Source organism: Pleurodeles waltl, chromosome 7 (assembly GCF_031143425.1).
Source record: "Pleurodeles waltl isolate 20211129_DDA chromosome 7, aPleWal1.hap1.20221129, whole genome shotgun sequence".
NCBI lineage: Eukaryota > Metazoa > Chordata > Amphibia > Caudata > Salamandridae > Pleurodeles > Pleurodeles waltl.
Window position 1 is genome coordinate 931399614 of NC_090446.1, and position 27904 is coordinate 931427517.

At 42.8% G+C, this 27904-nt stretch overlaps 1 protein-coding gene across 1 annotated transcript in view; it reads left to right on the forward strand.

The window, feature by feature from the left end:
- GALNT10 (polypeptide N-acetylgalactosaminyltransferase 10) overlaps nt 1–27904 on the forward strand; it is a 395118-nt gene that overhangs the window by 237308 nt on the left and 129906 nt on the right. The window contains exons 5-6 of the mRNA XM_069199610.1: nt 11139–11324; nt 11636–11819. Of these exons, the coding sequence (XP_069055711.1) occupies nt 11139–11324; nt 11636–11819 (370 nt within the window). The remainder of the gene's footprint in view (nt 1–11138; nt 11325–11635; nt 11820–27904) is intronic.

Genomic DNA, 27904 nt, shown 5'->3' on the forward strand with positions numbered 1-27904 from the left:
AGGATTGACTTACGGACTTTGAAAGTCCCTTGCTAGTTCTTCTGACCCCACTCTTTTACACTGAGACTTTTCATGAATAATTCTTGTCCTTTTAGTATTCAGGTTTCTCTCTTTTCCTTGAATATAGTTTTTACTTTTTCTGTTAGTCACTCGCCAGAAGGTCAATCTGAAAACTTGCTGTTACTAGAGGATTCAAACAGTATAAACGTGGGAAATAGAATTTCATATGTATTTAATGTTAAGGTGTCTACTTTAATTCCAAGTTAGAGTTCCTTTTAAGTTACTGATTATAAATAATTTCACTGACGTGACAGCTCTGGAGATTTTCGAGACTCTATATTATTTCAACAGCTGTTCATTAGTTCCTATGATCAAAGGAAATTATTAAACCTTGCTTTTTGCAGCAAGAGCTCTAATCCCTTGCCCGCCATCCTTTGCTTTGTGTGAACGTGCGTTGAACATGTTCAGCCTCTAACAGCTCGTACTGTTGACAACGCATTTGCGAGATCTTTCTTCTAAAGTTTGAGCAATGGTTAGTAATAATTTTTCTTGTTGAATATAGCGATGCATTGGGCCAGTTTCAGCAGATGCAATGTTTGAAGTTGTGCTTTGCAATTTACGCCTTTCTTTCTCACTGTAAAATAATACTTAAACTTGTTTATATATAATCCACTTAAGTGGATTGAGCCTTTCACAAAGGAGATTACAAGGGTGAAATTGACTTATTTACGTTGCTCAGATCACACACTCCACGCTCTTCACAGTTGTCCTCCCCATCTCCTCTTTTATCTTCTATTTAACGCTGCTGGCTGATCTGCTGCTTGGTTTAGGCATGTCCTTTTACATGTATGCAGATGAGGCTCAAATTTTGTTGATCCTCAAGAGTGGAGTGAACACTTTCTCCACATTGGTCCCTTATGCTGTGGATGAGCTCAAACTGCCTGCAGATAAACCATGAAAAGACCAAGATTCACTGTTTCTCCTTGGAACCCCGGCAGGTGGCCTACACGTTTGGTCCCTTGCACTGTTTCTGTTAGAAATCTCGGGTGTAGGTTGACTCTGAGGGCTCTCCGGATCTTAGAACCTCCAAATATCTGCTGCGCTTAAGGCCTTTTTTTCTTTTTTTTTTTTTAACCACCGGTAGGCTCTTAGACATAATCTGTTCCCTTAGACTTGTTTCGGTTCTCGTAAAACTCTCCCAGAAGATCATCGAGATAAATGCGATTTTGCATTCATGACTCCTCTATCAAGGACCTGAAGAATCTCTGCAGTGATTGTAATATGTTCGGAATTCCGCCGCTAGGGTGAGTCTGGGCCATAAAAATTGTAATTGCATATTGGGGAGGCTGAAGTTATTTTGGTGGCTAGTACGGAGGTGGTAGGCAATAAAAATGCCTTTGTAATATCCTATATTTTCCATCTTGTTTGCCCTTTGTTTATGCTTAGTAAATTTTAAAAGAACGGCTTTAGAGTTGATGTATTTCATTTGGATTCTTATTTGTTGTTCACATCTAAAAGCTTGGAAAGTTAAGAAAACATTTCTTTCTCCTTTCAGGGTATGATTGTATGAGTCTGAATCATGCATGAACTGGATAAAATAATTCTCATCCTAATTTTGCAGTAAAATTTGAAAACCTTTATCTTCGAGGGCCTGCAGATTTACGGGGTTACTGTTCCTGTGCATTAGGTTTCGGTTATTTTGCACCCTGTTCTTGTTAAGAGTGTATGTTGTGCTGTATAAATAGCCACCCATCAGCCATCTAAGTTAATTGTTGGTGAACTGTCATTAATGTGCCCTTGGCTTGGCTGAGAACGGAAGTGGGTTTATGTTAGGAAAGGTATTGCCCAGGATAGGCTCAAGGATATTACCACCACACTCCCGGATCTGTTCCACCTATTCTGTTAAGTTGTGCCACATTATACATAAAGGGGGTGTTTTTCCAAATATCAGTGGAGATATAGACCACACTTGTATTCCAGGCTTCCCCACTTGACAAAAATGTGATTCTGTGTCGTCTAAATATGTGAGTGCTATGAAACAAGTCATTTGAAGCACCTGTTGAGCATACTATAGTGCAAATTAATATCAAACTATACACCTTTCTTATTGACCCCTTCTCTACCTCTGTCTACCTGGACATTTTGTGTGTTTCAGTTTTTAATCAGAGGAAACACTTAGTCTTCACAGGTCTGCACTGCTGTGCCTGTTCCTTGAAGAAGATTATGTTCTTGCCACATTTTGAAAATTGCCTCTAATAGCAGCATTGAATGCCCGCCTCCAGGAGATTGCCGTTGCTTTGGGGCCAGAAGCAGCGAGCCCTGCAGGAGAAAACCTAATGAGAATAATCAGTGGAGTCAATATTAATGACTAGCATATAATGAGCCTTGCAGTGCTTATGCTACATTTCTGAGATGGAGACATAGGAGACCAAAACGAGTCTTTCATTCTCAAGATAGCCGTTATGTATCCTCCACCCACTCCTTGCCACAACATTATCAAAGTGCTTCAAGCATCTTTAGGCCCTTTTTTAAGTAAAAAAAAAAAAAAAAAAAATATCTAAAATGGAACTCCATATACCATACCCCACCTTTATTTTGAACCCTTATCCAACCATTCCAAAACTGATCGCCAGACTTATAAAATTGGTTCTCATTAATGCCCAACCGCAAACACCAATTATCTAAGTGTTTTACCAGATCATCTTGCATAAGCACCATTAGGAGTTGATAAATAGGACTAATCCTACATTCTGCTAATTCACCAAGCTCTTCTATCACCAGAACTCCCCTCGACCCCCTCCCTTTACATGCCTTTCATCCAGGATATTTTAACAAAAGACAATCTAAATTGGAGAAACGTAAAAAAATCCCCCCTATCAAGGCCAAAATCCTCTTGTAATAAAACGATTTCAGTTGATTAGGAGAAAAAAATCCCCAATTTTCCATACTTCACAGTGATCCCATTTGCTACGGTTGTCGTGAAAAATGGCTGGGTGGACCTGTGCTTCCCAGAGAGGGGTGTAAATGTTGTATCGTCCAATCCCCAATTTCTGCTTAACCTGAGACCATAGCTTAAATGCGGATTGTATTGTTTGTAGTTTCACTTTTTAAAGTACCTAGGTTCCACAACCCTTAAAAAGCATGCATTTTCCTCTTCTGCCATCAAAAGGTCATAAGTTGGGGTAGAATTCTCCCCCAGTTGATCACCGGGCTGTAGTCCTATAATTAAAATCTGCATGTATTGCAGAGCTGCAGCCCAATAGCAGAACCTAAAGTTGGGCAGAGCCCACCCCCCTTTTGTCGTAGGTAACACTAGGTATTTGAGGGCCCTTAGAGCTCTAGCATATGACCATATGAAACCACTGACCATATCCACCATCTGCTTGAACCTGAAACTTTCAAACTCCAGAGGGTTGGCCCTAAAAAAATAAAGGAACCCTTGATAACAAATGCATCTTGATAATATTGCAGTGCCCCACTATTGACAGGTGTAAGTTTTCCATTCTATGGAGATCCCTCCTAGTATGTAGCAGCACTGGGGGCAGATTTGATTCTACTATCTGATCCACTATACTCATAATGTTAATCCCCAAGTATACCCCCTGCTCATTTCTTCGATTGCCCACTAGCTGTACCCATTCATTAGCCGATAATATGACTTTTATTTCTGTTTGGGAGATACACAGATAACATGTCAAACCTGACATCCTCCCCTTCCACTTCCTTTAGCGATAATTCAGGCTCCGGTATAAGTAACCCAAAGTTGTCTGCGTAGGCTAATACCTTGGTACTTAAACCATGCGCAACCAGTGGTACAATACTATTAGGTCTTTATCAATGAGCCTCCTACAAGGGTGGGGAATTTAATCAAATATCTTCTTGTTCATGGGACAGGTTGCTTCATAAGTCTGCTTGTCCCTTTGGTACCATGTAGTGTGGGAACAAATTATGGCAACAATCTCATATTAGAAATCTGATAATATCCTCTCTGATTATGCCATGGCTGACACTCTAGTAGGGCTTGAATACAAGCAATTTCTTTATTTTTACACCTTTCCCCAGATCTACTTACTAAGGCGGGAGGTAGCTGTAAGCAGTAGTTCCAAGGCTGGAATTGCCTTTTTTAGTCTGTGCAAACCTATTAACTTCCCTGTTTTAAGGGTTTTCACCAGCTCTTTTCTAATAATTTCCCATACTGAGAAAGGTTGGAAGTTTTCTCCTGTCAAGGGTCAGAAGTAAAACTTCTTCCAGGGTTGGGGAAAGCAGTGGTTAAAAGGAAAGTGAACTCATAAACGCTCAACAGATTTTTGCATGGACAAATCTACACCTGAACATTTGCTCATGCTAAAATATAGTTCACAAATATTTTCTAGGACTATGATTTCCTGGTCTACTTCTGTAAATCCTTGTGAATTCATAATATACATAAATCTGCACTAATGCGAAGACATATACCATTGGTGCACTTTTGTGACTTTCTTTAGGAATTAGGCCCCTAATTAGGTCTGGTGTTAACCATCACCTTTTACTTTTATTAAAATTATATTTCTCTCTATCCATTTATCGACTGGCTTCACTGTAACTGATCCTACTTGCAGAAACCGCTCCTACTCAGCTCCTGGATACACTCACACACAAGTTCCATGCTCTGTAAATTCATGTTACATTACTTTACAATGATTGCAGTCTGGTCTTTCACAAGGAGCATACCGCCGCAGAAATATTTTTGTTTAGTGCCAGACTGTGGCAATGTGTTATTATTGCAACCAAAAAATATGTTTGCTTTTTGCTAATATTTGTTACAGTGGTGAGGGCCCAGCAACTCCCACAACAATAAAGTTTTACAAAAGCCATGTCAAAACAGACAAGCCTTGACAAATTAAGACTGACCACCAATATTGGACCTACTGGCTTTGCCAATGCTTGTTTATACACATGTTTTATTCTTGTCGAAACTGGTTACAGTGACTTTCTATTATGAATATTTTTTTTGCATGCATAAACACATTTTAATGAATGATGCTTCTAGGAAATGGTACCTAAATTTCACAGTAGTTTAGAAAAACGTTTTCCCCTAGTTGCATTTTTGTAAACATTTTCTTTTGAAAGGAAAAAAATCATCAATCTTGCATTAAAGCTTCTGCAAAAATGTGCATTTAATCAGAGAGCATTCTGGGAGCATTATAGGCAGCCTCCTATTTTAAACTTTGCAAACGTGTGTACACATTTCATTTTCTTTTTTTTTTCTTTTACTAGAACCATGGTCAGTAGTGAAGTCCGAGCTTACAACATTTATTTAGAATGCTCACCTTGATAATAAAGGCTTTGCATTAATGAACCTTACATACAATTTCAATAGCATTAGCATATGGACACATTATCTCAACTGCAGACACTTCCTTTCCTTGCTTTTTAATGTGTTACTGTAAATTGGTAATCAAAGGGTATGTGCTGCACAGGGTTGGGCCTACTTGTCCCAAGGACAAAATAAACTTGAAAACTTGTTGTCCTTAACCCCAAGCAATATGTTCTGGGCGTCAGGCTATAGGAATTTCACACCCCTACTCGTAATTAATGGGTCAATGCATAGAGCAAAAAAGTAGGGGCGAACAGGGACACCACTGTCTTGTTCCCTTCATAATGGAAAAGGCCTCTGATTCTAACCCTGCTATTTGCAGTCTAGCTCGTGGTTTACTATATAAAGCCTGTAATGCTCTTATGAAACTAGGATCAAATTGATTCCACCTAAGTACGGCCTAAAGGTAATCCCATGTCACCCGATCAAAGCCTTTTCATCATCAAGTATTATCAGGGACATGGGATCCCTTTCGAGTCTAGTGTGATTACCTGTCTAGTGTGATCGGTAGTCTCTCTTCCAGGGATGAACCTTTGTTGCCATGGTAATACCAGCTTACTGATCATTTGGCTCAGCCCGAAAGTTAAGATCTTCGCATATAGTTTTGCATCCCCATTTATTAATGAAATGGTCCTGTTGGACGGTGGCTCCGTTGGGGTTTTCCCCTTTTTCTTAAACACAGAAACCCAAGAAAACAGAGATTGTGACCCTCATTGCACATCTTCAGATAAGATGTAAAGATCACCCTGTATTTCCAGAGAAAAACACCTTATAAAATTCAAGTGGAATTTTGTCTGGGCCAGCTGCTTTTCTGAACGCTAGTGCACCCAGGGCTGTCTCTATTTCCTCAAGTGCAAATGGAGCACCTAAAAGGCCCCTTTTTTCCTTGTCTAGCTGCCCTACTACAGTAAGGTCCAAATATTGATCGATCTCCTCAGCTGGAGTAACTTCCAGTTGGTACAATTCCCTGTAAAACTCAGTGGAAACAGCCAATATTGCTGCTATAAAAATAAATAAAAAAAGGCTTGATTAAATATCGAATGCACTAGGGCTATAGGGATTTAAAAAGAAGTGGATCGGGTATATTTTTTCCCAGATAAATTGTCAGATGCTTAAATTGCTGCTACGGTCTACGCCATTAGTCTTTAAAGGGTATACTTTTACAACAACCTCTGAATTTTGGATGTTTTATATGAAATGTGTCTGAGGAAGCAATGAATTGTGTACATTAGTTTGTTCTCCTTGGTTTTTGAGGTTTGTTTCCTTTCTTTTATCTCCTTGTTTCAATTATGCTTCTGTATCAGTATTTGTATTTCATGTGCTATAGAGGCAAAACTGAATAAATATTTTTTTTAAAGGCATCTGTAGGCTCAGTTCATCCTATTGCTGCATAACATCGTACAAAGAACAACCTACCAGTGCTACTATCCTGGGTTCAGAGCTGGCCTAGCCGATATAATTATGTTAAATATAGAGGGGTTTCTGTTCAAACATAGACCTAAAATTACAGTGGGTATAATGTGAACAACCCTGTGCAGAGTGGAAGGACGGTCATGTCACTTGGCAGTCTTTCTGTTTCTGTCTATTGTATAATATCCACAGCCATGTACATTGGAAGGTGGGTGTCATGAGCAGGCTACACAGAATGCATCATGAAAAAGTATTTGTTCTCAGGGAGCAGCCAAGGATTAGTGGCTTCTTTGGTGCCTGGGAGGACCTCCTCCACCCAGTTGCCACAGTCTATTCAAACCTACCCATTCTAAAGAGACCATCAACAGTCAATTCTATATATATGGTTTAAGGTAGAATTAATACACACTGTACTTATAATGATATCTATGACGTGAAAACTTTGCATAGTAATTCACTTGCTTGATCTACTCCAGTTAGCGCCAAGGGATGAATTTTCCGAAACCATGTGTTCTTGCCATAATTTCTTCAAATACTTTTTTTTTTTTATGTTACTGTCACTGTGCAAGTGGAGAGTCAGGAGAATAAAGCAAGAAAGGTTGAGTTGGAATAAATGTAACCATCAAGCCACTTTGATATAAAAACAGATACATTTTCTCGGAGGGATGAAAGTGAACTAGTGAGGAGGCACTGACACAAGGTGATGGTAGAAGTAGGATGAGGTCTGAGTCGACCAAAGTGTGCAAAATGACAAATACAGCAAAATAAGGGACTCCACCCTTAAGTGTACATAAGACTGTACAATATGTATAAACCTGTGGCTGAAAGTTCATAGCCAAACACAAAGGTATGGAACAGTAACAATATGGAACAATCATTTTTGTTCCCAGTTAGCTACTATAGGCTATGAAACCAGATATTTTTTTCTGGATAAAGAAGCCTCACCCACGTAATGTCACATGCTTCATCATTGGCTACCTATCCCACCCTGGTAAGATGAAAGCCGGACTTGACCCCCACTTTTTGAGAGACGTCTTATATACAGTACGATAGCTGGATAGAGCCGGGATCCAGGTATTAAAAATACCTTTTGATAAAACTGTGGGAATTCCATTTATTGGTGGTCACCTAACGTATACATCAAATCTTTAAAACAAAAAGGGGGATGTTTTATGGGTGCAATGGCCAATACGTTCAATTTATTGTTGACATGTGCCTGCCCCTAACTGACGGAGTGTGTCAGGATCAGGGCATTTATCAGGGTGATTAAAATTTAGGATCCCTATACAATCGGTGAGCACATCTGCATGGAGGTGAAAGAAAGATTGCTTACCTTCACCATGCAAAGGTTTCTTTGGCAGACTGAGGGGATTTGTCCCGTAAGTTGGCATTACTACCTTGACAAAAATGATTTTGCCGCAGAATTTCTCATGAGAAGCGTTTGCTATTGTAAGGTCTCTCACTACTTGAGTTTGAGCATCCACCTTAGATTCAGAGGAGCGTTGCAATAACTTCGCTCAGTTTTTCTCCGACCAAGTGGCAAAGGTCTAGGTCTCTTCTTTTTTTTTTTTTTTTTTTTTTACAGTGGAGTCTAGAGAATTTGTTTGTCTTGACTCCTAATTCGAACGTACTGAAGGTAGCTCTGGGTTGCAGTATTTTAAACCTATCAAACTTGAGGAGCTGTGGGCATTACCCACGTCTGTCGAATCAGGTTCCCCGTTCTATCCAATTTTGCCCTCCATCTTGAAACGAGGCATGGAGACTGTGGTGCCTCTGGTCCATGAGCTACTTAATAGCTCCTTGGCTGCTGGCCAGGTCCCGCAGTGTTGGAAATATGTGATGGTAGTCCCTCTACTTAGAAAGCCACTGTTGGACCCTACCAATCCTGAGAACTACCAACCTGCTTCCACTTTGTCCAAAGTCACTGTCAACTGACAGTTCTCTATGTTCATCGAGGTTAATGATCTTCACAGGACACAATCGGAGTTTTGCCCCTCCTACAGTATGGAGTCAGCCCTGTTGTTAGGCCAGTGCCTAATTTGTAAATAAAAATGTGCCGGTGCTCAAAGTCCTCCTCTTAAACACATGGCTGCAGCAAGTAAATGCGGGAACATGGAATACTGAGGCGGTGTAATCCTGAAGCCATCTCGGGCCTCTTCAATTCATATAAAGCCACTCCCTGCCCCTTTAGTTCACTCTAGCAGCTTTCTTCTTCCTCTCTTTGTGACGCTTTTTCGTTTTTCCATTCGTCCGTCTTTTCCATATGTGTCTTTTGCTCGCAGCAAATGCTTGAGGCAAAAGAATAAGCCTCGGACCTCAAAAATAAGTGCCGGTGCTCAGCACCGGAAACAACAAGCACAAATTAGGCACTGTTAGCCTCGGAATCCATTTGCCAAAATGTGGACGCCAGAGCCACAGCTGCTCTTCTGATGCTGGATCGCAGTGTGGCGTTCAACACCGTGTCACAATTTGCTCATTGAGCGTCTGTGGGGATGCAGTGTTGGCCACATGGCTTTACAGTGGAGATTACCTTTTTTTTTTTTTTTAAATACAAGTACGCACTTTCCAGGTCTGTCAAAAACCACACCATTCCGAAGTGTTCACTTTGCAGCTGAGTACCGCAGGGCTCCTCCCAGAGTCCAATATTATTTATTTGCTCCCCCTGGCTAAAGTCATTGAAAGTCATGGGTTCACACTGATCATGTATGCTGATGATACTCAACTTCTCATCACCCTCTCTAGGATGCTGCAAACATGGCTACTTTGTTAAGGTCATTGCTGGAGGAGGTTGCTGGGTGGATGGAGCAAAACTGTTTAAAATTTAATCCAGGGAAGACACAGGTCTTGATCCTGGGCAAGCAGCCCAATATGTGGGTGACCCCTTGGTGCCCTGAGACTCCTGCCCCAAGCCCCATGTTAAAAACAAAACTGGGTATTTCGTTTGACCAGATGCTGTGTTTAGGCAGCCAAATCACAGATCTGACTGGAAAATCCTCAAGACCCTAAAAAAGATCCTTGGCCTGCTCCCAGAATCAGCAAAGAAAACTATAATCCAGGCCTTAATCATCTCTAGGCTGAGTACTGTAAGATGCTGTACCTATGGGTGTCAGTCTTGCACGATGTAACTCCAGTGAGTGCAGAATGCAGCAGCTCGGCTGCTATTTAATTTCCTGGAACATGCCTCCATGGGGTCTTCACTTGCTAAGCTACACTGGCTTTATGTGAAGTCAAGGCTCTCGTTCAAGGCCTTGTGCTACTGCTATAAAGCTGTGACAAATAGCGGCCCTCGGTGGTTGCAGCATTTCATCTCTGTGCCCCTCGGAGAAATCTTAGATCTTCGGGGAATAGGATGGCTTGCACTCTGAAAGTTACAAGAGTGCATCTCGGGGGGAATCTCTTTTAGCTTTCTAGCTTCCAAACTTTGGAATTTGCTTGCTTCTTTCTGTCTGACAAGCCCCATCAGAACTCCTTTTTAGGAAAATGTTAAAAACATGATTGTTTAGATTGAGTTGATTCTTTAGCCTTTGCAAGGTAGTAGCACATGGGATCTTGGGCCTTCAGTGCTGGGACACTTCGTTCTGAAGTAGCTATGCACTCTAAAAGTTACACTTTATTATTAATATTATTATTATTATTATTTGGACTAGGTTCTCTGCCAGGCACTTTCCTTCACAAATGTGTGACTAGAGGAAGTGCTTGTCCCGGTCCTGACCATATTGTAAACACTAGCCTACTGTTGGGCTATCACTGTGCATGTCAGTACCCAGTACAATCTTTCACTCATTTCGAAAATGTACCCACAACCTTGATTGATAACCAGCTCAGATCTACTTTACACCCATGACTAAAACTTGCACAACTTCTAAAGTACACAGCTCCATACTTTGTACAGAGCTGAAAAGTGCACAGGTTCTATGATTGACCAAAACCATAAAAAGCACACAACATACTGCTTACTCATAGCTGAAAAGTACACAGATCTCTTTTAGACCCAGGTCTTAAAAAGTACTCCTTGATGAACACAAGGCTGAAACGTACAAAGTGACTTCTTGCTCTATGACCAAAGAGTGCACATCTCCCTGCTTGATATGAGGTCGTAAAGCGCATTTATGACAAAAGATTAAAAACTGCTCCAAGGCTGATAAGGTGAGTACCATTGATTTGGTTGTTAATTCTACCTCCTAAGTCCTAGAGATATTCAATTGTCTATTGTGTGTTCTCCAGAAGCTATTCCTATAGATACAGTTGTTCTGCTAAGAATTGCAACATTAGGGTACTGTCTAACAAGAGATTGTGTAGGTACTAGGTACACTTCTTTCTTAATTTATTCAAACACTACGAGATTTTTATGGTTTCGCTCCTCTTTCCACAGAGCATTTGAAGAAACGCTTGGAGGATTACATGGTAGACTTGCCCAAGGTGAGAATAGTTCGAACTAAGAAGAGAGAAGGACTGATCAGGACACGCATGTTGGGTGCACAGGAGGCGATAGGAGATGTTATTACTTTTCTGGACTCTCACTGCGAATGCAACGTGAACTGGCTGCCACCCCTACTAGGTACGTATGAACTCAAACACCAGGATTGACTCCACTATCTCACAGGACATCTAGCAGTGTTGGTAGAAATGTAGTTGATTTGGCATCCTTAAATTGATGGAAGAATTTAATATGATCAGTAACTCACTCTAGAGGACCCCTGGGTAATTTTATAGTGTCTATGGTGAATGAGTCCATTTATGTGCAGCTTGCTTTATGTCATTTAAGTGAAACATTTACGAAATGTTACTGCTTTGCAATCATAAGATGTATGAGGTGAAAGTATGTATTATTGCTGTTCATTGATAATGTGTTTCTGTTCGGCCTTTCAGACCCCATTGCTAAAAACCGCAAGACTATTGTGTGCCCGATGATTGATGTTATTGACCATGACCACTTTGGCTATGAAACACAGGCTGGAGATGCAATGCGTGGAGCATTTGACTGGGAAATGTTTTACAAGCGGATACCCATCCCTACTAAAATTCAGAACACTGATCCCAGTGAACCCTTCGAGTGAGTAATAGAGGTGTAGTGTAACTGGTATGTCATATTAAGCTAGGGTAGTTTTTGTAGTTTGTGTTCTGCCATTGATATGTTCTTGTAGTGATTTTAGGGTTTGGATGCCTTCATTAATTTGTCTAATGGATAACTGGTTATTTTAGCTCACTCACTAGTTGTGTGTGTGTGTTTTCAAGTGCATAATGTAGTCATTTATGTGTTACAGAGGGTTGTAATGTTTGATGTATATAGCGGAAGGTCTTTACAATATCAGGTACACGTTGCCCGGCTTGTACTAAGCACATGATTTGGCTAATAGTATAATGTCTTGTTGAAAATCCACAATATTCTTGAGCCAAACTATTTTTGGTTGTAAGAAATTGGGTTACTGGTTGACGAGGGTGAGGGAGAACCCCTTCTCAAGCTGCAACCATTATTCTTGTTAGGGTGACGTCATAAACACACTCCAAATTTACCTGTGCTTAACTCTGCTGTAGCTTGACGCAGAGCAGTCAGGGTTAACAATAATGCAATGTGTAAAGTATTTTTGCAACACTTCAAAAAGTAATATAGTGAAAAACGCAGCACAAGAAAATTCCCACACTAGTTTAGAAAACTAGTGCAAAACGTAATAAATAAATCGACCAAAGCAACAAAACTCCAATCAGTAGAAACTGAGATATACAATTTTAAAGATTTAAGTGAAAATAGCACCAAAAAGACCAAAGCTCCACCTGCAGTTATCTGGTCATGCAAGACCAGGAGAAAGTTACATGTTCAAGCTGACCGCGTAGGGGCCAGGTTAGGTTAGTCCCACTGAAAGTTACTTTCTCAGTCTAGGACAAAGAGTTCAGTTTGCAGTGGAGGTAGCCGCAAGGAGCAGGGTAAGTTTAGACAGATGGTCATCGATTTAGTGCAGAGAGCGGGCCTGTCATTGTGAATGGGCGTTGCTTTAGCACAAAGATTCTGTTGTCATGAATGGTCAGTCTAGAACTCTGCGTGGTGCTCCCCACATACGGTCGCTGCTGTAGCGCAAAGGGTCAGGCAGACGGTCAGCCTTTCTGAGACAACACCAATGGTACGGTCCCTGAGTGGCACACTTGGGGGTGAGTGGCTTGCTTCAGCTCGATCTGAGTGCTGGTTCAGGTGGCTGAGAGCCCGTTATGTCTCTGAACAGGGGACCAGCAGACTAGCTCTTGAAGCTACTCTTGGAGTCCTGGGTTCAGATGCCGGTCCAAATTCCTCAGACTCATGCAGGAGGGCAGCAGGGCAGCAATCCAGCAAGGCAGTAGTCCATCAGGGCAGCAGTCCAGCAGAGTGGCAGTAGCATAGCAGTCCTTCTTCCTGGCAGGGTGTCCACAGGTCCAGATGTGTACTGAAGAGTTGGTGTCTGAGGTCCAATATTTATACTAGGTACCTCTTTTGAAGTGGGGAAAGCTTCTAGAAGTTTCCCTTTGAAATTCACAGGTTTCCTGCCTCCTCTGCCCTGCTTCAGACTAACCACAGGTCGTATAAAGCTGTCTGTGTGGAGGCAGGACACGGCCTATTCAATTGTAGGTAGGGCTGTGCCCAGCTCTGCCTGCCCATCCTGACAGCAAAGGCTGAATCTGATAGAGACTTCTAGTTGCAGATTCCTTAGCTTACAATTTTCCCCCAGGTGTCATACTGGATCCAGAGATTTTTTCTTCGATCAATAAATACCCTTGCGCATCGGTAGGTGGCGTAGGTCGATTGCACAGACGTCGTTGGCGTCATAGTCGCTGTGATGACTTCGGGAGTAGTACATAGACGCCGCCACAGCACAATGAAATTAGTTCTTTTCTTTCCGCGCCACGTGCTGATCCGGAGAGAGCTACCCTGGTCTCCTTTTGACCGAGTTCGACCATTTTGTCGAGTTTTTTGGTGAGTTTTTGCTGCGTCAAGATGTCCCGATGACCGGTTTCAAGCTGTGCGAGGATTTTCATGATGTTGGTGACGGATCTGCATTGGGTCTGTTTGTGGTGCTTTGAGTGCGACCACGACCCGAAGTCGTGCTCCGCATAGGTCCCGGTCTCGCTCAAGGGCAAGGTCTCGAGACCGTTTGCGGAGCCACCACCATTCTTCTTCTTTCAAGTCTTCGGGCCCAGTTAAGAAGAAAAAGAAAAAGAAGAAGAAGTCGAAGCGGTCCCGTCGCCCTTCGACTTCATCCTGTCGCTCGGCTGATGCGATGCGGGAGGAGTGTCAACGCTCGAGGCCTCCGTCTTCGGAGCCTGCTTCTGGGTCTGCTTTGCGCTTCCCTGAATTTCCGGGAGCCAGAGTGACCCCTGCCCAAATAAAGAAGTTTTATGATGCCGTGCGCCTCATTTTTGGGCAGGGCGACCCCAGTACGGCGCTTTCAGACCCAAGGGGTTTGGTCGGGGGGTATTCGGGTTCCGCACCGGCGGCTTTGGCTCTGGCCATAGAGGTCCCAGCCGGTTCGATAGTCGACGCTCCTGATGTCGGTGGTGCCCACCATCAACGTTGCCCCGATCCTCATCTCGACGACTCGGAGTCAGAACGGCGTCGGGTGACGGCGCCTCTGTCTTCGATGGGGCCTACTCACCCCAGGTTGAATTTGGACTCTTTTCCTTATGGGTACAATTTTGGGGAAGGATTGGAAGGGTCCCTGGATCCTTATGAATACCAGGATGACCCTACTTTGGACTCGGCACAGGAATTGGACAAGGCCAGTGGGACTGGACACTTCTTCGGACGCTGGCATGCTGCCTCCTTCTACCGTGGCTATGGTGAAGAGAGCGACTTATGCTGTGGTGGTCAGTAGGGCGGCTGAGGTCCTTGGCCTTGAGCTGCCTACTGTACAGGTCAGGTCAAATCTCCTGACGGAGCTGCTTCAGCCAGGGGCTTCCACATCTGAGCCCCTTTTGCCATTCAATGAAGCCCTCACTGATGTCCTCTTGGGTAGTTGGTCCAAACCCAACACAAGGGCTCCTGTGAACAGGACTATCGCACTCCGCCATCGGCCCACCTTGAACGACCCTAAATTCCTGTGCCAACACCCCAGACCTGAGAGTCTTGTCATCCAGGCTTCCTCTTCCTCAGGCGCATTCCATTCTGCACCCCCAGATAGGGAATCAAAAAGGCTGAAACAATTTGGGAAGAAGATGTTTTCTTCCTCCAGTCTCCCTCTATGGTCCGTGAACACCACATGCCTTTTGGGCTGCTATACCCACTCTCTGGGGGAAAACAGCTGCACAAGTTCTGCCGCAGATACCGTAGGAGGCCTGTGCTATTGTCCTCCATGCTGTCACCGATGAGAGCGGTGTGGCTGGGCACGGAGAGTATGGTATCCAGAGCTATTGAGCATGGCCACCGATCCTGCACTCAGACTGCCTCTTCAGGCTGATCTTCTGTCACGGCAACAGGGTACGGTTCTCCACCCAAACCTGTCCAATCTCCACCTTCATGCGTGGAGATTGAGCGGTGGCAGTTGACGACTTTTGATCTTCCACCCGAAGTTTGCGATGTTATCTTGGCAGCCAGGCGCCCCTCCACCAAAATGGTATATGCCAGTCGTTGGCATAAATTTGTGACATGGTGTACCAACAAATCTGTTGATCCCCTCTCTGCTCTCCTCTATCTGAGGTTCTTTTGTTGATTCTTTCTTTGGCCCAGCAGGACTCTGCTTTAGGCACCCTTAAAGGCTATTTATCAGCCATTTCAGACTTTCTTAGTCTTAGCCTTGCACACTAAGGCTTCCTTTGTTACCAAGGTTGTTAAGCCTTTTCATGTAGAACCGTCCATCACCTTGTCTACTTTTTACGCACCCCCACATCCTGCTCATGATAAGGAAAGACTCCACTGTCTGGACCCAAAAAGAGCGTTGGCGTACGATCTAAATCGTACTAAAGATTTCCGGGTGGACAATCAACTTGTTGGGTATGTGGGTGGGAAGAAAGGTAAGGCGGTGCAAAAACGTAACATCTGTCAATGGGTACTTCTTTGCATCAAGATGTGCTATGCTTTGGCCAAGAAGCAACCCCCCAAGGGTTTGTGCGTGCATTCCACGAGAGCAACTGCTGCTTCCACTGCTTCAGCACACGGAGTTCCTGTCCTAGATATCTGCCAGGCGGCAACATGGGCATCCCCGCACACATTTGCTAAACATTACTGCCTGGACAGTCAGGTCTGTTGGGATGGCTACTTTGGTCATTCGGTCCTGCAGGACTTTCTAGTATGATCTTGGTTCGCAGCCCACCTCAAAGGATGGCATTACTTGGGTAAGGAATCTGCATCTCTATCAGATGTACAAGTTCCTTACCTTTGGTAAGGAAATATCTGATAGAGACATATTCTAGTGACAGATTCCTTACCGACCCACCCACCCAGTGACTTGCCCGTCAGCCTCCCCCAACACACATCACCTGTGGGAGGAAGACTGAGATTTTACCACAAACATTGGTCAGACATAACCACAGACACACGGGTCCTATCAATTGTCCAACATGGTTACTGTATAGAATTCACACATTTTCCTCCAGGTATTCCCCCAAGAGCGCACAAACTGTTGGCGCAACATCTAGAAATGTTACAAACAGAGGTGCAGGTACTATTAACAAAACAAGCCATAGAACTAGTACCTCACCAACAAAAAGGAACAGGGGTTTATTCCCTATATTTCCTTATTCCCAAAAAGGACAAAACACTAAGACCAATTTTGGATCTCAGGACTTTCAACCTATTCATCAAATCAGAACACTTCCACATGGTGACACTACAAGATGTAGTCCCCTGGTAAAACAGGGAGAATACATATCAACACTGGATTTAAAAGATGCGTATTTTCATATACCCATCCATCCATCTCACAGAAAATACCTCAGGTTTGTCATACAAGGAAAGCATTACCAATTCAAAGTATTACCCTTCGGGATAACAACAGCCCCCAGAGTATTTAGAAAATGCCTCGCAGTAGTAGCAGCCCATATAAGGAGACTTACACATGCACCTATTCCTATATCTCGACTATTGGCTAATAAAAGCCAACACTCAACAGCAGTGTCAACATCACATGTTACGTCATAGATACCCTACACACACTAGAGTTTTCAATAAATTACCAAAAATCACACTTGCAACCATCCCAAGTTCAACAATACTTGGGAGCAACTCTCAAAAAGTGCACAATCATTCCACACCATCGTACCAAAAATACAACCAAATCAGCACTACACAGTCAGATTTGTAATGAAACTCCTAGGCATGATGGCATCATGCATCGCAATTGTCCCAAACGTGCGGGTACACATGGGGCCCTTACAGCAGTGCCTCGCAAAACAATGGACGCAGGCACAGGGTCAACTGCAAGATCTAGTGTTGATAGACTGCCAAACACACTATTTGTTTCAATGGTGGAACCCCATACATTTAAACAAAGGGCGGCCTTTTCAAGACCCTGTGACTCACGCCATTCTCACAACAGATGCATCAATGATCGGGTGGGGAGCACACCTCAACAATCACAATATACAAGGACACTGGGACAGTCAACAGACACAACTACACATAAATCACTTAGAGCTGCTAGTAGTTTTCCTGGCACTAAGAACATTTCAACCTCTTCTAGCTCAGAAACACATTCTTGTCAAAACAGACAATATGACAACAATGTACTAGCTAAACAAACAAGGGGGAACACACTCATCACAACTATGCCTCCTAGAACAAAACAATTCACATTGGGCAATTCACAACAACATTCGCCTAATAGTGCAATATATTCCAGGCATTCACAATCAATTAGCGGACAATCTCAGTCGAGATCACCAACAAACTCATGAGTGGGAAATACATCCCCAGATACTACAAAAGTACTATCGCCGGTGGGAGACACCAGACATAGATCTGTTCGCCACAAAACAAAACGCAAAATGCCAAAACTTTGCGTCCAGGTACCCACACCCTCAGTCCAAGGGCAATGCTCTATGGATCAATTGGTCAGGGATATTTGCTTACGCTTTTCCCCCTCTCCCACTCATTCCTTTTCTAGTCAACAAACTGTGTCAAAACAAACTCAAACTAATACTTATAGCACCAACGTGGGCACGCCAGCCGTGGTACACTACACTGATGGACCTCTCTGTAGTACCTCACATCAAACTTCCAAACAGACCAGACCTGTTAACACAACATAAACAACAGATCAGGCACCCAAATCCAGCGACGCTCAACCTAGCAATTTGGCTCCTGAAGTCTTAGAGTTTGGCTATCTAAATCTTCCAAATGAGTGTATGGAAGTCATTAAACAGGCAAGAAAACCTACCACCAGGCATTGCTATGCTAATAAATGGAAAAGGTTTGTTTTCTACTGCCAAGCAAAACACATCACACCGTTAGATGCCTCCATACAAGACATCGTAGGTTATTTACTACACCTACAAAAAGCAAATCTCGCATTTTCTTCGATCAAAATACATCTCACTGCAATCTCTGCTTACTTGCAGATTAAACACACAAAATCACTACTTAGAATACCAGTCATTAAAGCCTTTATGGAATGACTAAAAAGTATCATACCTCCAAGAACCCCACCAGTACCCTCGTGGAATCCTAATATTATACTTACACGACTCATGGGTCCACCCTTTGAACCCATGCATTCCTGCCAAATCCAATTCTTAACTTGGAAGGTGGCATTTCTAGTAGCTATTACTTTACTACGAAGAGGAGTGTGCCTTTGGTGTAACGAGTAGCTCTCTTTTAGCTTTTAGGTAACAAGTTTGTATGCATTTGACTATCCATCTGGCTATGCCCTGTTTGGATATAGGATTACCAGCATGGGGTTTTTGGAAAGTGACGAACAATTGTTTAGATTTACGAAATGGGTTTGTTCTGTCTATATAGTACATTAGTGCTCTTTTTATGTCTAATGGATGCAGTGCTCTTTCTGCTACTGAGTCTGGCTGTGGGAAGAAGACTGGGAGCTCAACAGTTTGGTTCAAATGAAACGGTGAAATGACTTTTGGCAGAAATGTTGCATTTGTGCGGGGAACTATTTTAATTTTGTGTACTTGTATAAAGGGTTCTTCAATAGAACATGCCACAAACAGATGTACACTGTGTAAATTACATTTTCCATATATATATATATATATATATGTGTGTGTGTGTGTATGTATGTGTATATATATATATATATATATATATATATATATATATATATATATATATATGTTCGATGGCATGTGTAGCTGCAGATACACATGCTTTGCACATCCCGCCATCTAGTGTTGGGCTCGGAGTGTTACAAGTTGTTTTTCTTCGAAGAAGTCTTTTCGCGTCACGAGATCGAGGGACTCCTCCCCTTTCGGCTCCATTGCGCATGGGCGTCGACTCCATCTTAGATTGTTTTCTTTCCGCCATTGGGTTCGGACGTGTTCCTTTTCGCTCCGCGTTTCGGTTCGGAAAGATAGTTAGAATCTCGGAAAATTCGACGGTATTGTTTGCTTTCGGTATCAGGTTAGTTACAACAGATCGACATCGAATTTTGAAGAGCTCCGGTGGCCCTTTGGGGTTTTCGATCCCCCGTCGGGGCCTGGTCGGCCCGACCACGTGTCTCTTCAAGGCTAATGGAACGGACCCCATTCTGCTTCTGCCCCAAATGTCACGACAAGTATCCTTATACAGATCAGCATCTGGTCTGTAACTTGTGTTTGTCTCCAGAACACAAAGAAGATACTTGTGAAGCCTGTCGAGCGTTTCAGTCGAGGAAGACATTAAGAGACCGAAGAGCGAGAAGACTACAGATAGCGTCGGCGCCGACAGGACAAAAACACTTGGAGGAGGAAGAAGAAACCTTCTCCATCGAGGATGCAGTCCCCAACTCATACTGGAATGAGTCAGGATGATCCCGACGCATGGGATCTATATGATGCGCCAGTGTCAGATAACAGCCCAGACTGTTATCCAGCGAGACCGTCGCCACCTGAGGACAGTACACACAGGTGGTGTCAAGAGCAGCGGCGTTTCATAATGTCACCCTGCATGCAGAGCCTATTGAGGATGACTTTTTATTTAACACACTATCCTCCACACATAGCCAATACCAAAGCCTCCCTATGCTACCTGGAATGCTAAAACACTCCAAACAGGTGTTTCAGGAGCCGGTGAAGGGCAGGGCCATAACTCCAAGGGTGGAGAAGAAATACAAGCCACCGCAAACAGACCCTGTATACATCACGCAGCAATTAACACCAAACTCTGTGGTAGTAGGGGCAGCTCGCAAAAGAGCCAACTCATACACCTCGGGAGACGCACCACCTCCAGACAAGGAGAGTCGCAAGTTCGACGCTGCGGGGAAAAGGGTTGCAGCACAAGCGGCCAACCAATGGCGCATTGCCAACTCACAGGCATTGCTGGCGAGATATGATAGGGCTCATTGGGACGAAATGCAACATTTCATTGAACACTTACCCAAAGAGTTCCAAAAAAGGGCACAACAGGTGGTGGAGGAAGGACAGAGTATCTTGAACAATCAGATTCGCTCCGCAATGGATGCAGCAGATACAGCTGCTAGGACAGTAAATACGTCAGTGACCATAAGGAGACACGCATGGCTGCGTACATCAGGATTCAAGCCGGAAATACAACAAGCCGTGCTGAATATGCCATTTAACGGACAGAAGTTGTTTGGGCCGGAGGTGGACACTGCTATCGAAAAACTTAAAAAGGACACTGATACGGCCAAAGCCATGGGCGCACTCTACTCCCCACAGAGCAGAGGCACATTTCGTAAAACACAGTTTCGAGGGGGGTTTCGAGGACAAAGCACAGAACCCACAACCTCACAAACAAGGCCCACTTATCAGAGCCAATATTAGCGGGGGAGTTTTCGGGGACAATATAGAGGGGGCCAATTCCAAAAGAGTAGAGGGAAGTTCCAAAGTCCCAAAACTCCTCAAAACAAGAAGTGACTCCGACGTCACAAATCCTGTGGGGGGGAGACTAACCAAGTTTTACAAACAATGGGAAGAAATAACAACAGACACTTGGGTCCTAGCAATTATCCAGCATGGTTATTGCATAGAATTTCTCAAATTCCCTCCAAATGTCCCACCGAAAACACACAATATGTCAAAACAACACATGGATCTTCTAAAACTAGAGGTCCAAGCGTGGTTACAAATAGAGGCAATAGAACTAGTACCAATTCATCAGAGAGGAACAGGAGTTTACTCGCTGTACTTTCTCATACCCAAAAAAGACAAAACTCTAAGACCTATATTAGATCTCAGAACATTAAATATCTACATCAAATCAGATCACTTTCACATGGTGACACTACAGGACGTAATCCCACTGCTCAAACAACAAGACTACATGACAACACTAGACCTAAAGGATGCATACTTCCATATACCGATACATCCTTCACACAGAAAGTACTTAAGGTCTGTATTCCAAGGGGTACATTACCAATTCAAAGTGTTGCCATTCGGGATAACAACTGCGCCAAGAGTTTTTACAAAATGCCTGGCAGTAGTGGCTGCACATATCAGGAGGCAGCAAATACATGTGTTCCTGTATCTAGACGATTGGTTAATCAAAACCAACACGCAAGAACGGTGTTCACAACACACAAGGTACGTCATAGAAACCCTCCACAAACTAGGTTTCTCACTCAACTACACAAAGTCACATCTTCAGCCGTGTCAAACACAGCAATACTTAGGGGCGACAATCAACACATCAAAAGGGATTGCCACTCCAAGTCCACAAAGGGTACAGGCATTTCACAATGTAATACAGGCCATGTATCCAAAACAAAAGATACAAGTCAAGATGGTGATGAAACTACTAGGCATAATGTCCTCATGCATAGCCATTGTCCCAAACGCAAGGTTGCACATGCAGCCCTTACAGCAGTGCCTAGCATCACAATGGTCACAGGCACAGGGTCAACTTCTAGATCTAGTGTTGATAGACTGCCAAACATACACCTCGCTTCAATGGTGGAACAATATAAATTTAAACCAAGGGCGGCCTTTCCAAGATCCAGTTCCTCAATACGTAATAACGACAGATGCCTCCATGATAGGGTGGGGAGCACACCTCAACCAACACAGCATCCAAGGACAATGGGACACTCAGCAGAGACAGTTTCACATACATCACTTGGAACTACTGGCAGTATTTCTAGCGTTGAAGGCATTTCAACCCATAATAAGCCACAAACACATTCTTGTCAAAACAGACAACATGACAACGATGTATTATCTGAACAAACAGGGAGGAACACACTCAACACAGTTGTGTCTCCTGGCACAAAAAATATGGCATTGGGCTATTCACAACCACATTCGCCTAATAGCACAGTTTATTCCAGGGATTCAGAATCAGTTAGCAGACAATCTCTCTCGGGATCACCAACAGATCCACGAATGGGAGATTCATCCCCAAATACTAAACACTTACTTCCAAAGATGGGGAACGCCACAAATAGACCTATTTGCAACTAAAGAAAACGCAAAATGCCAAAACTTCGCATCCAGGTACCCACAAGATCAATCTCAGGGCAATGCGTTATGGATGAGTTGGTCAGGAATATTTGCATACGCGTTCCCCCCTCTCCCACTCCTTCCGTATCTAGTAAACAAATTGAGTCAAAACAAACTCAAACTCATACTTATAGCACCAACCTGGGCAAGACAATCTTGGTTCACAACACTACTAGACCTCTCAGTAGTGCCTCATGTCAAGCTTCCAAGCAGACCAGATCTGTTAACTCAACACAAACAACAGATCAGGCATCCAAATCCAGCATCACTGAATCTAGCAATTTGGCTCCTGAAATCTTAGAATTCGGACACTTAGACCTTACACAGGAATGTATGGAGGTCATAAAACAAGCTAGGAAACCAACCACAAGACATTGCTACGCAAATAAGTGGAAAAGATTTGTTTATTATTGCCATAATAATCAAATTCAGCCATTACACGCATCCGCTAAAGACATCGTAAGCTACTTACTATATTTGCAAAAGTCAAAGCTAGCTTTTTCATCCCTTAAAATACATCTTACCGCAATTTCAGCTTATCTGCAAATTAGGCACTCAACTTCATTGTTTAGGATACCAGTCATAAAAGCATTTATGGAAGGCCTAAAGAGAATTATACCACCAAGAACACCACCAGTTCCTTCGTGGAACCTCAACATTGTCTTAACACGACTCATGGGTCCACCTTTTGAACCCATGCACTCATGTGAGGTGCAATACTTAACATGGAAAGTTGCATTTCTAATTGCCATCACATCTCTAAGAAGAGTAAGTGAGATACAAGCATTTACCATACAAGAACCATTTATTCAGATACACAAGCATAAAGTAGTTTTACGAACAAATCTAAAATTCTTACCAAAAGTCATATCACCGTTCCACTTGAATCAAACAGTAGAACTACCAGTGTTCTTCCCAGAGCCAGATTCTGTAGCTGAAAGAGCACTACATACATTAGACATCAAAAGAGCGTTAATGTACTACATTGACAGAACAAAACAAATTCGGAAAACAAAACAATTATTTGTTGCTTTCCAAAAACCTCATACAGGAAATCCAATTTCTAAACAAGGCATTGCTAGATGGATAGTTAAATGCATTCAAACCTGTTATCTCAAAGCAAAAAGAGAACTGCCTATTACACCAAAGGCACACTCAACTAGAAAGAAAGGTGCTACCATGGCCTTTCTAGGAAACATTCCAATGACTGAAATATGTAAGGCAGCCACATGGTCTACGCCTCATACGTTTACCAAGCACTACTGCGTGGATGTGTTAACAGCACAACAAGCCACAGTAGGACAAGCAGTACTATGAACTTTGTTTCAAACAACTTCAACTCCTACAGGCTGAACCACCGCTTTTGGGGAGATAACTGCTTACTAGTCTATGCAAAGCATGTGTATCTGCAGCTACACATGCCATCGAACGGAAAATGTCACATACCCAGTGTACATCTGTTCGTGGCATGAGACGCTGCAGATTCACATGCGCCCACCCGCCTCCCCCGGAGCCTGTAGCCGTTTCAAAGTTGATCTTGAACATTTGTAAATTTGTAAATATATCACTTTAAACTACATTATGTACATACATATTTACTCCATTGCATGGGCACTATTACTATAATACACAACTCCTACCTCACCCTCTGCGGGGAAAACAATCTAAGATGGAGTCGACGCCCATGCGCAATGGAGCAGAAAGGGGAGGAGTCCCTCGATGTTGTGACTCGAAAAGATTTCTTCGAAGAAAAACAACTTGTAACACTCCGAGCCCAACACTAGATGGCGGGATGTGCAAAGCATTTGAATCTGCAGCGTCTCATGCCACGAACAGATGTACACGGGTTAAGTGACATTTTCCATATATGTGTGTGTGTGTGTGTATATATATATATATATATATATATATATATATATATATATATATATATATGTATTTCTGTGAAATGCAAGGCACTATGAGTTCAAACGTGATAGGACTGAATTGACATGTGAGGAGCAGGACTGTGGTGTATGTGACAGGGTAAGACTGACCATTTATGTAATTGGGCATTTATACATAGTTTGTACCTACTGGAGGACAGTTTTTGAAGGCCCAGAACAGCCACTGGCTCCTCTTTCATTCACTACAGCTTGCCATTGTTTTAATACAACATGCGCTGGGGAATGAACAAAGAGAGTGAGACGGAAAGGGACAGCGGTGAGGGGAAAAGAGTGGTAGAAAAGCAAGAAATAATGGCAGAATATCAGAGAAAGTAGGAAAAGAGTTACAGGGAGTGATGGATCGAGAGAGAGAGAGAGAGAGAGAAAAGGATGGTAATGGGCTGGTTTCAACCTTCCTATCAGGGCTGCTTTTGGTTTCTGCTCCAGGCATGGTTGCTGAGCTCCATGGCCTGTGAGACCACTGCCTGCTCATAAAAATAGTTTGTGTCCTTTATCTTTTTCTTTTTTAAACACATCCCATTTTCCTTTAAGGAAAACGGGCTGTATTTAAAACAAAAAAAGATTGCTTTATTTAAAAGCAATCACAGGCATGGTAGGCTGTTGACTTGAACAGGCCACCATGCCTGTGAACGCATTCAATTGTAGTAGGTCACAATGTACGATCTGCTTCATGCATAATAATAAGGTAGGCCAAATTTCGACACAATACAAATCTGTATTTTGAGAACCAACCTATTCATATAGAGCTCGGTTCTCAAAATACCAACGGATTTGTTAGAAGTCGATGCGTAAATTTGCGACCACATCTAACAAATCCATTCTGTACATTTCATTTAAGTAATCACAAACTGCGACTCGTTACTACTCTCAATTTACAATTCCTTAAATGGAAACTTTACACATGAGGGCCTTAACCTCTGAAAAGGAAGTAAAAATCCCCCAGTAGAGCAAGGCAGCAGGCTTTATCCAGCAAAGTCCCTGTGAAATCAGACAGGCATTATGTAAGGTCCAGCTGATGCTGTTGGTTCTGGCAGGAAAAGATCCGGGTGGGAGAAATCAAATTGCACACCTAGGGAAGTCCTCTCATCATTTGGTTACTTTTGTGCATTAACCCGGTCAAGATTTCTACCTTCAGGCTCATTCTCCATTTTTAGAGTTAAGATTCCTCCAGCGGGGCAAGGCAACTGTCTGTGTCCATAAAGGTTGCACGAAGGTTGGATAAGCTTGCTGGGAGGGTCCATTGAACTTGATTTTTAGGTGGCAAAAATCTCCAAGTGGACCATCCTGATTTTCTTGCCCAACAAGGTCATGCCTTGGGTGGATTGACTTAGGTGGTAGGCCCCTTTCATCCATTGGTCTGGAAGTACAAACATATTCTAAGTCCCACTTTTTCAGAGATTTTGGATTAAGTTCTGCTGACCATCAAGACTCCCAAGACCTCAGGACTGACACCAGCGGAGGCCACCAGCAGGGTCCCTATGGCCATGCATGAGGTCATCCAACTGAAACTTGGAGCCCATTTCTTTGTACTGGGTACAACTAGGAGCCGACTCACCCCTTCTTGTATCCTTACAGCTTTTTAGACAGTAGGATCAGTCTCCTTCTATTCTTCTGCAGGTCCAGAAAGTATTCTCAGGGTCTGGTGGTGAGGTCCACTTTAGTCTAATTGAGTAGCCAGGGTGCGGATGACTTCTAGACTTTTTCTAACCAATGAGGAAAAAGTACCAAGGGGCAACCCTATCCACTTCTGTATCACATCTTGTTTGCTTTAATGTAGACTGGCACAGAATGAACTATTCTAGATGCAATCCAAGATGGCACAACCATTTTGCACTTGGAGAGAGCATGTGTGCAGCTCAGGGGTCTGTTTAAGGAAATCAGCAATCCTCTCATTTTTTAAGCTGCACCAAACTGGTTTTGAAACCAACTCTCCATCCCACTGCAGCAGAGCCAAGCAGACTCCCATGTTTCCAGGGATCAAATAGAATCTAACTCTGAAGCTATCGGTTTGGTTTATAAGGTGATTAAGCACTAAATCAAATTAAAAAGGTTGATAAATATCGAAGTAAAATGAATACCTTCTGTGACAAGGAAAAGCGTGAAGGATGTCATGGTTTATGTGGAAGCATGAGTGATGTTTAATATATTTTTTTTTTTAAAGAGGAGCATGCATAGGCCTAAAACTGATGTGATATTTGAATAGTCATTCTCAGTGAGAAATGTTGCCCATGACTTTGTGATGTTGGAAGATGGACGTTGGTGAACTGTGCATAATACTGTTTTTTTTTTTTACTGGAAAACTAAAATAAATTATTACTCATCAATAAGGATGTGCCTCGTGGGTCATGCATGTTTTTTTTTATTCATCAAGGGGGTAATAGTTAAAACTATGTCAACTAGGTACTTAATGATTCGGTCGAAGAGCAGTATGTTGTGGTATCAGCCTACTAGTGAGGCTGCAGTGGCTTCCTTTGTAACTGAGGACTTGGGTCAGCAGCCTGTTATGGTTACCATGTGTGGATGAACATTGGTGCATTCCCTATATATGCGTGTGTGAGTATGAGGTCTATATTAACAAAAAGGTTTGTTAAAAAGATGAAATTACGTGGAGTCTTTAAAATTCTCGTTGCAATTGTTTCTGCATTAATGTTCTACTAGACACCCTTAGCTGTGTCTTCTTGCATTATTTTGGCTACAATCGTTTTAGCTTTACCTTTTCGTAAGAAGGGGAGTGTATCCTAGTGTGTATTTACTTTGTGATTTCTTGTTATTTGCTTATTCACTGTCTCTTGCCTTGCTCGGGCGTGTTCTAATCTTGACACTGCATTTTGGTACTTCCTTGTTGTTCGACAGTTGAAGCCATGCATTGGAGGATCATCTTGTCTGTTGATGGACTCTGTCAACCCCTCCACCCGTGCTAAGCCTTTTGGCTATATGGGGTAGGTCACCCTTTGGTCCCCATAACGTTTTGTCCACGCAAGCTATCCATGCCAAATTTGTGTCCTTTTTCTCCCACATCATGGTAGCCAGGGTTGGTGGATTCCCCTGGAGAGGACAGGGAAATTAGAAAAAATACAGCTAAATTTTGTGGGTTTTTGGGGGGAAAATGGGAAAAACTGGTGCAGGAGAAAGCATATGTTTTTTTTCTCCTACAAATAGCATCAATGAAGAGTTTGCAGTGCTGAAATCACCTTCTTCGCAGCCTTCAGGAACAAGTAGACTTGAATCAGAAAATCAATTTTTTCAAGAAAGTTTTGGCATTTTATTAGGACATGGCCCATTTTTCCTATTTTTTGTGCTTTCAACCTCCTTCCAGTTAGTGGTAAAAATGGGTGTGAAACCAATGGTGGATCCCGGAAAGCTATACATTTCTGAAAAGTAGGGGTTATGGATCCTTCAAGGTTTTCCTATAGAAAGTAACAGTTGAAATAAAAAAATAAATTGACATTATGTTGAAAAAATATCCATTTGTGTTGAAAGCAATATACTGTTACATCCGCTGGATCCTTCTGGTTGCAGGGATGTACAGGGCTTGTAGGTTCTTCAAGAACCCTAGGTACCCAGAACCAATAACTGAGCTGCGCTTTGCAATGGTTTTTCATTGTGTATCGGGTTTACCTAA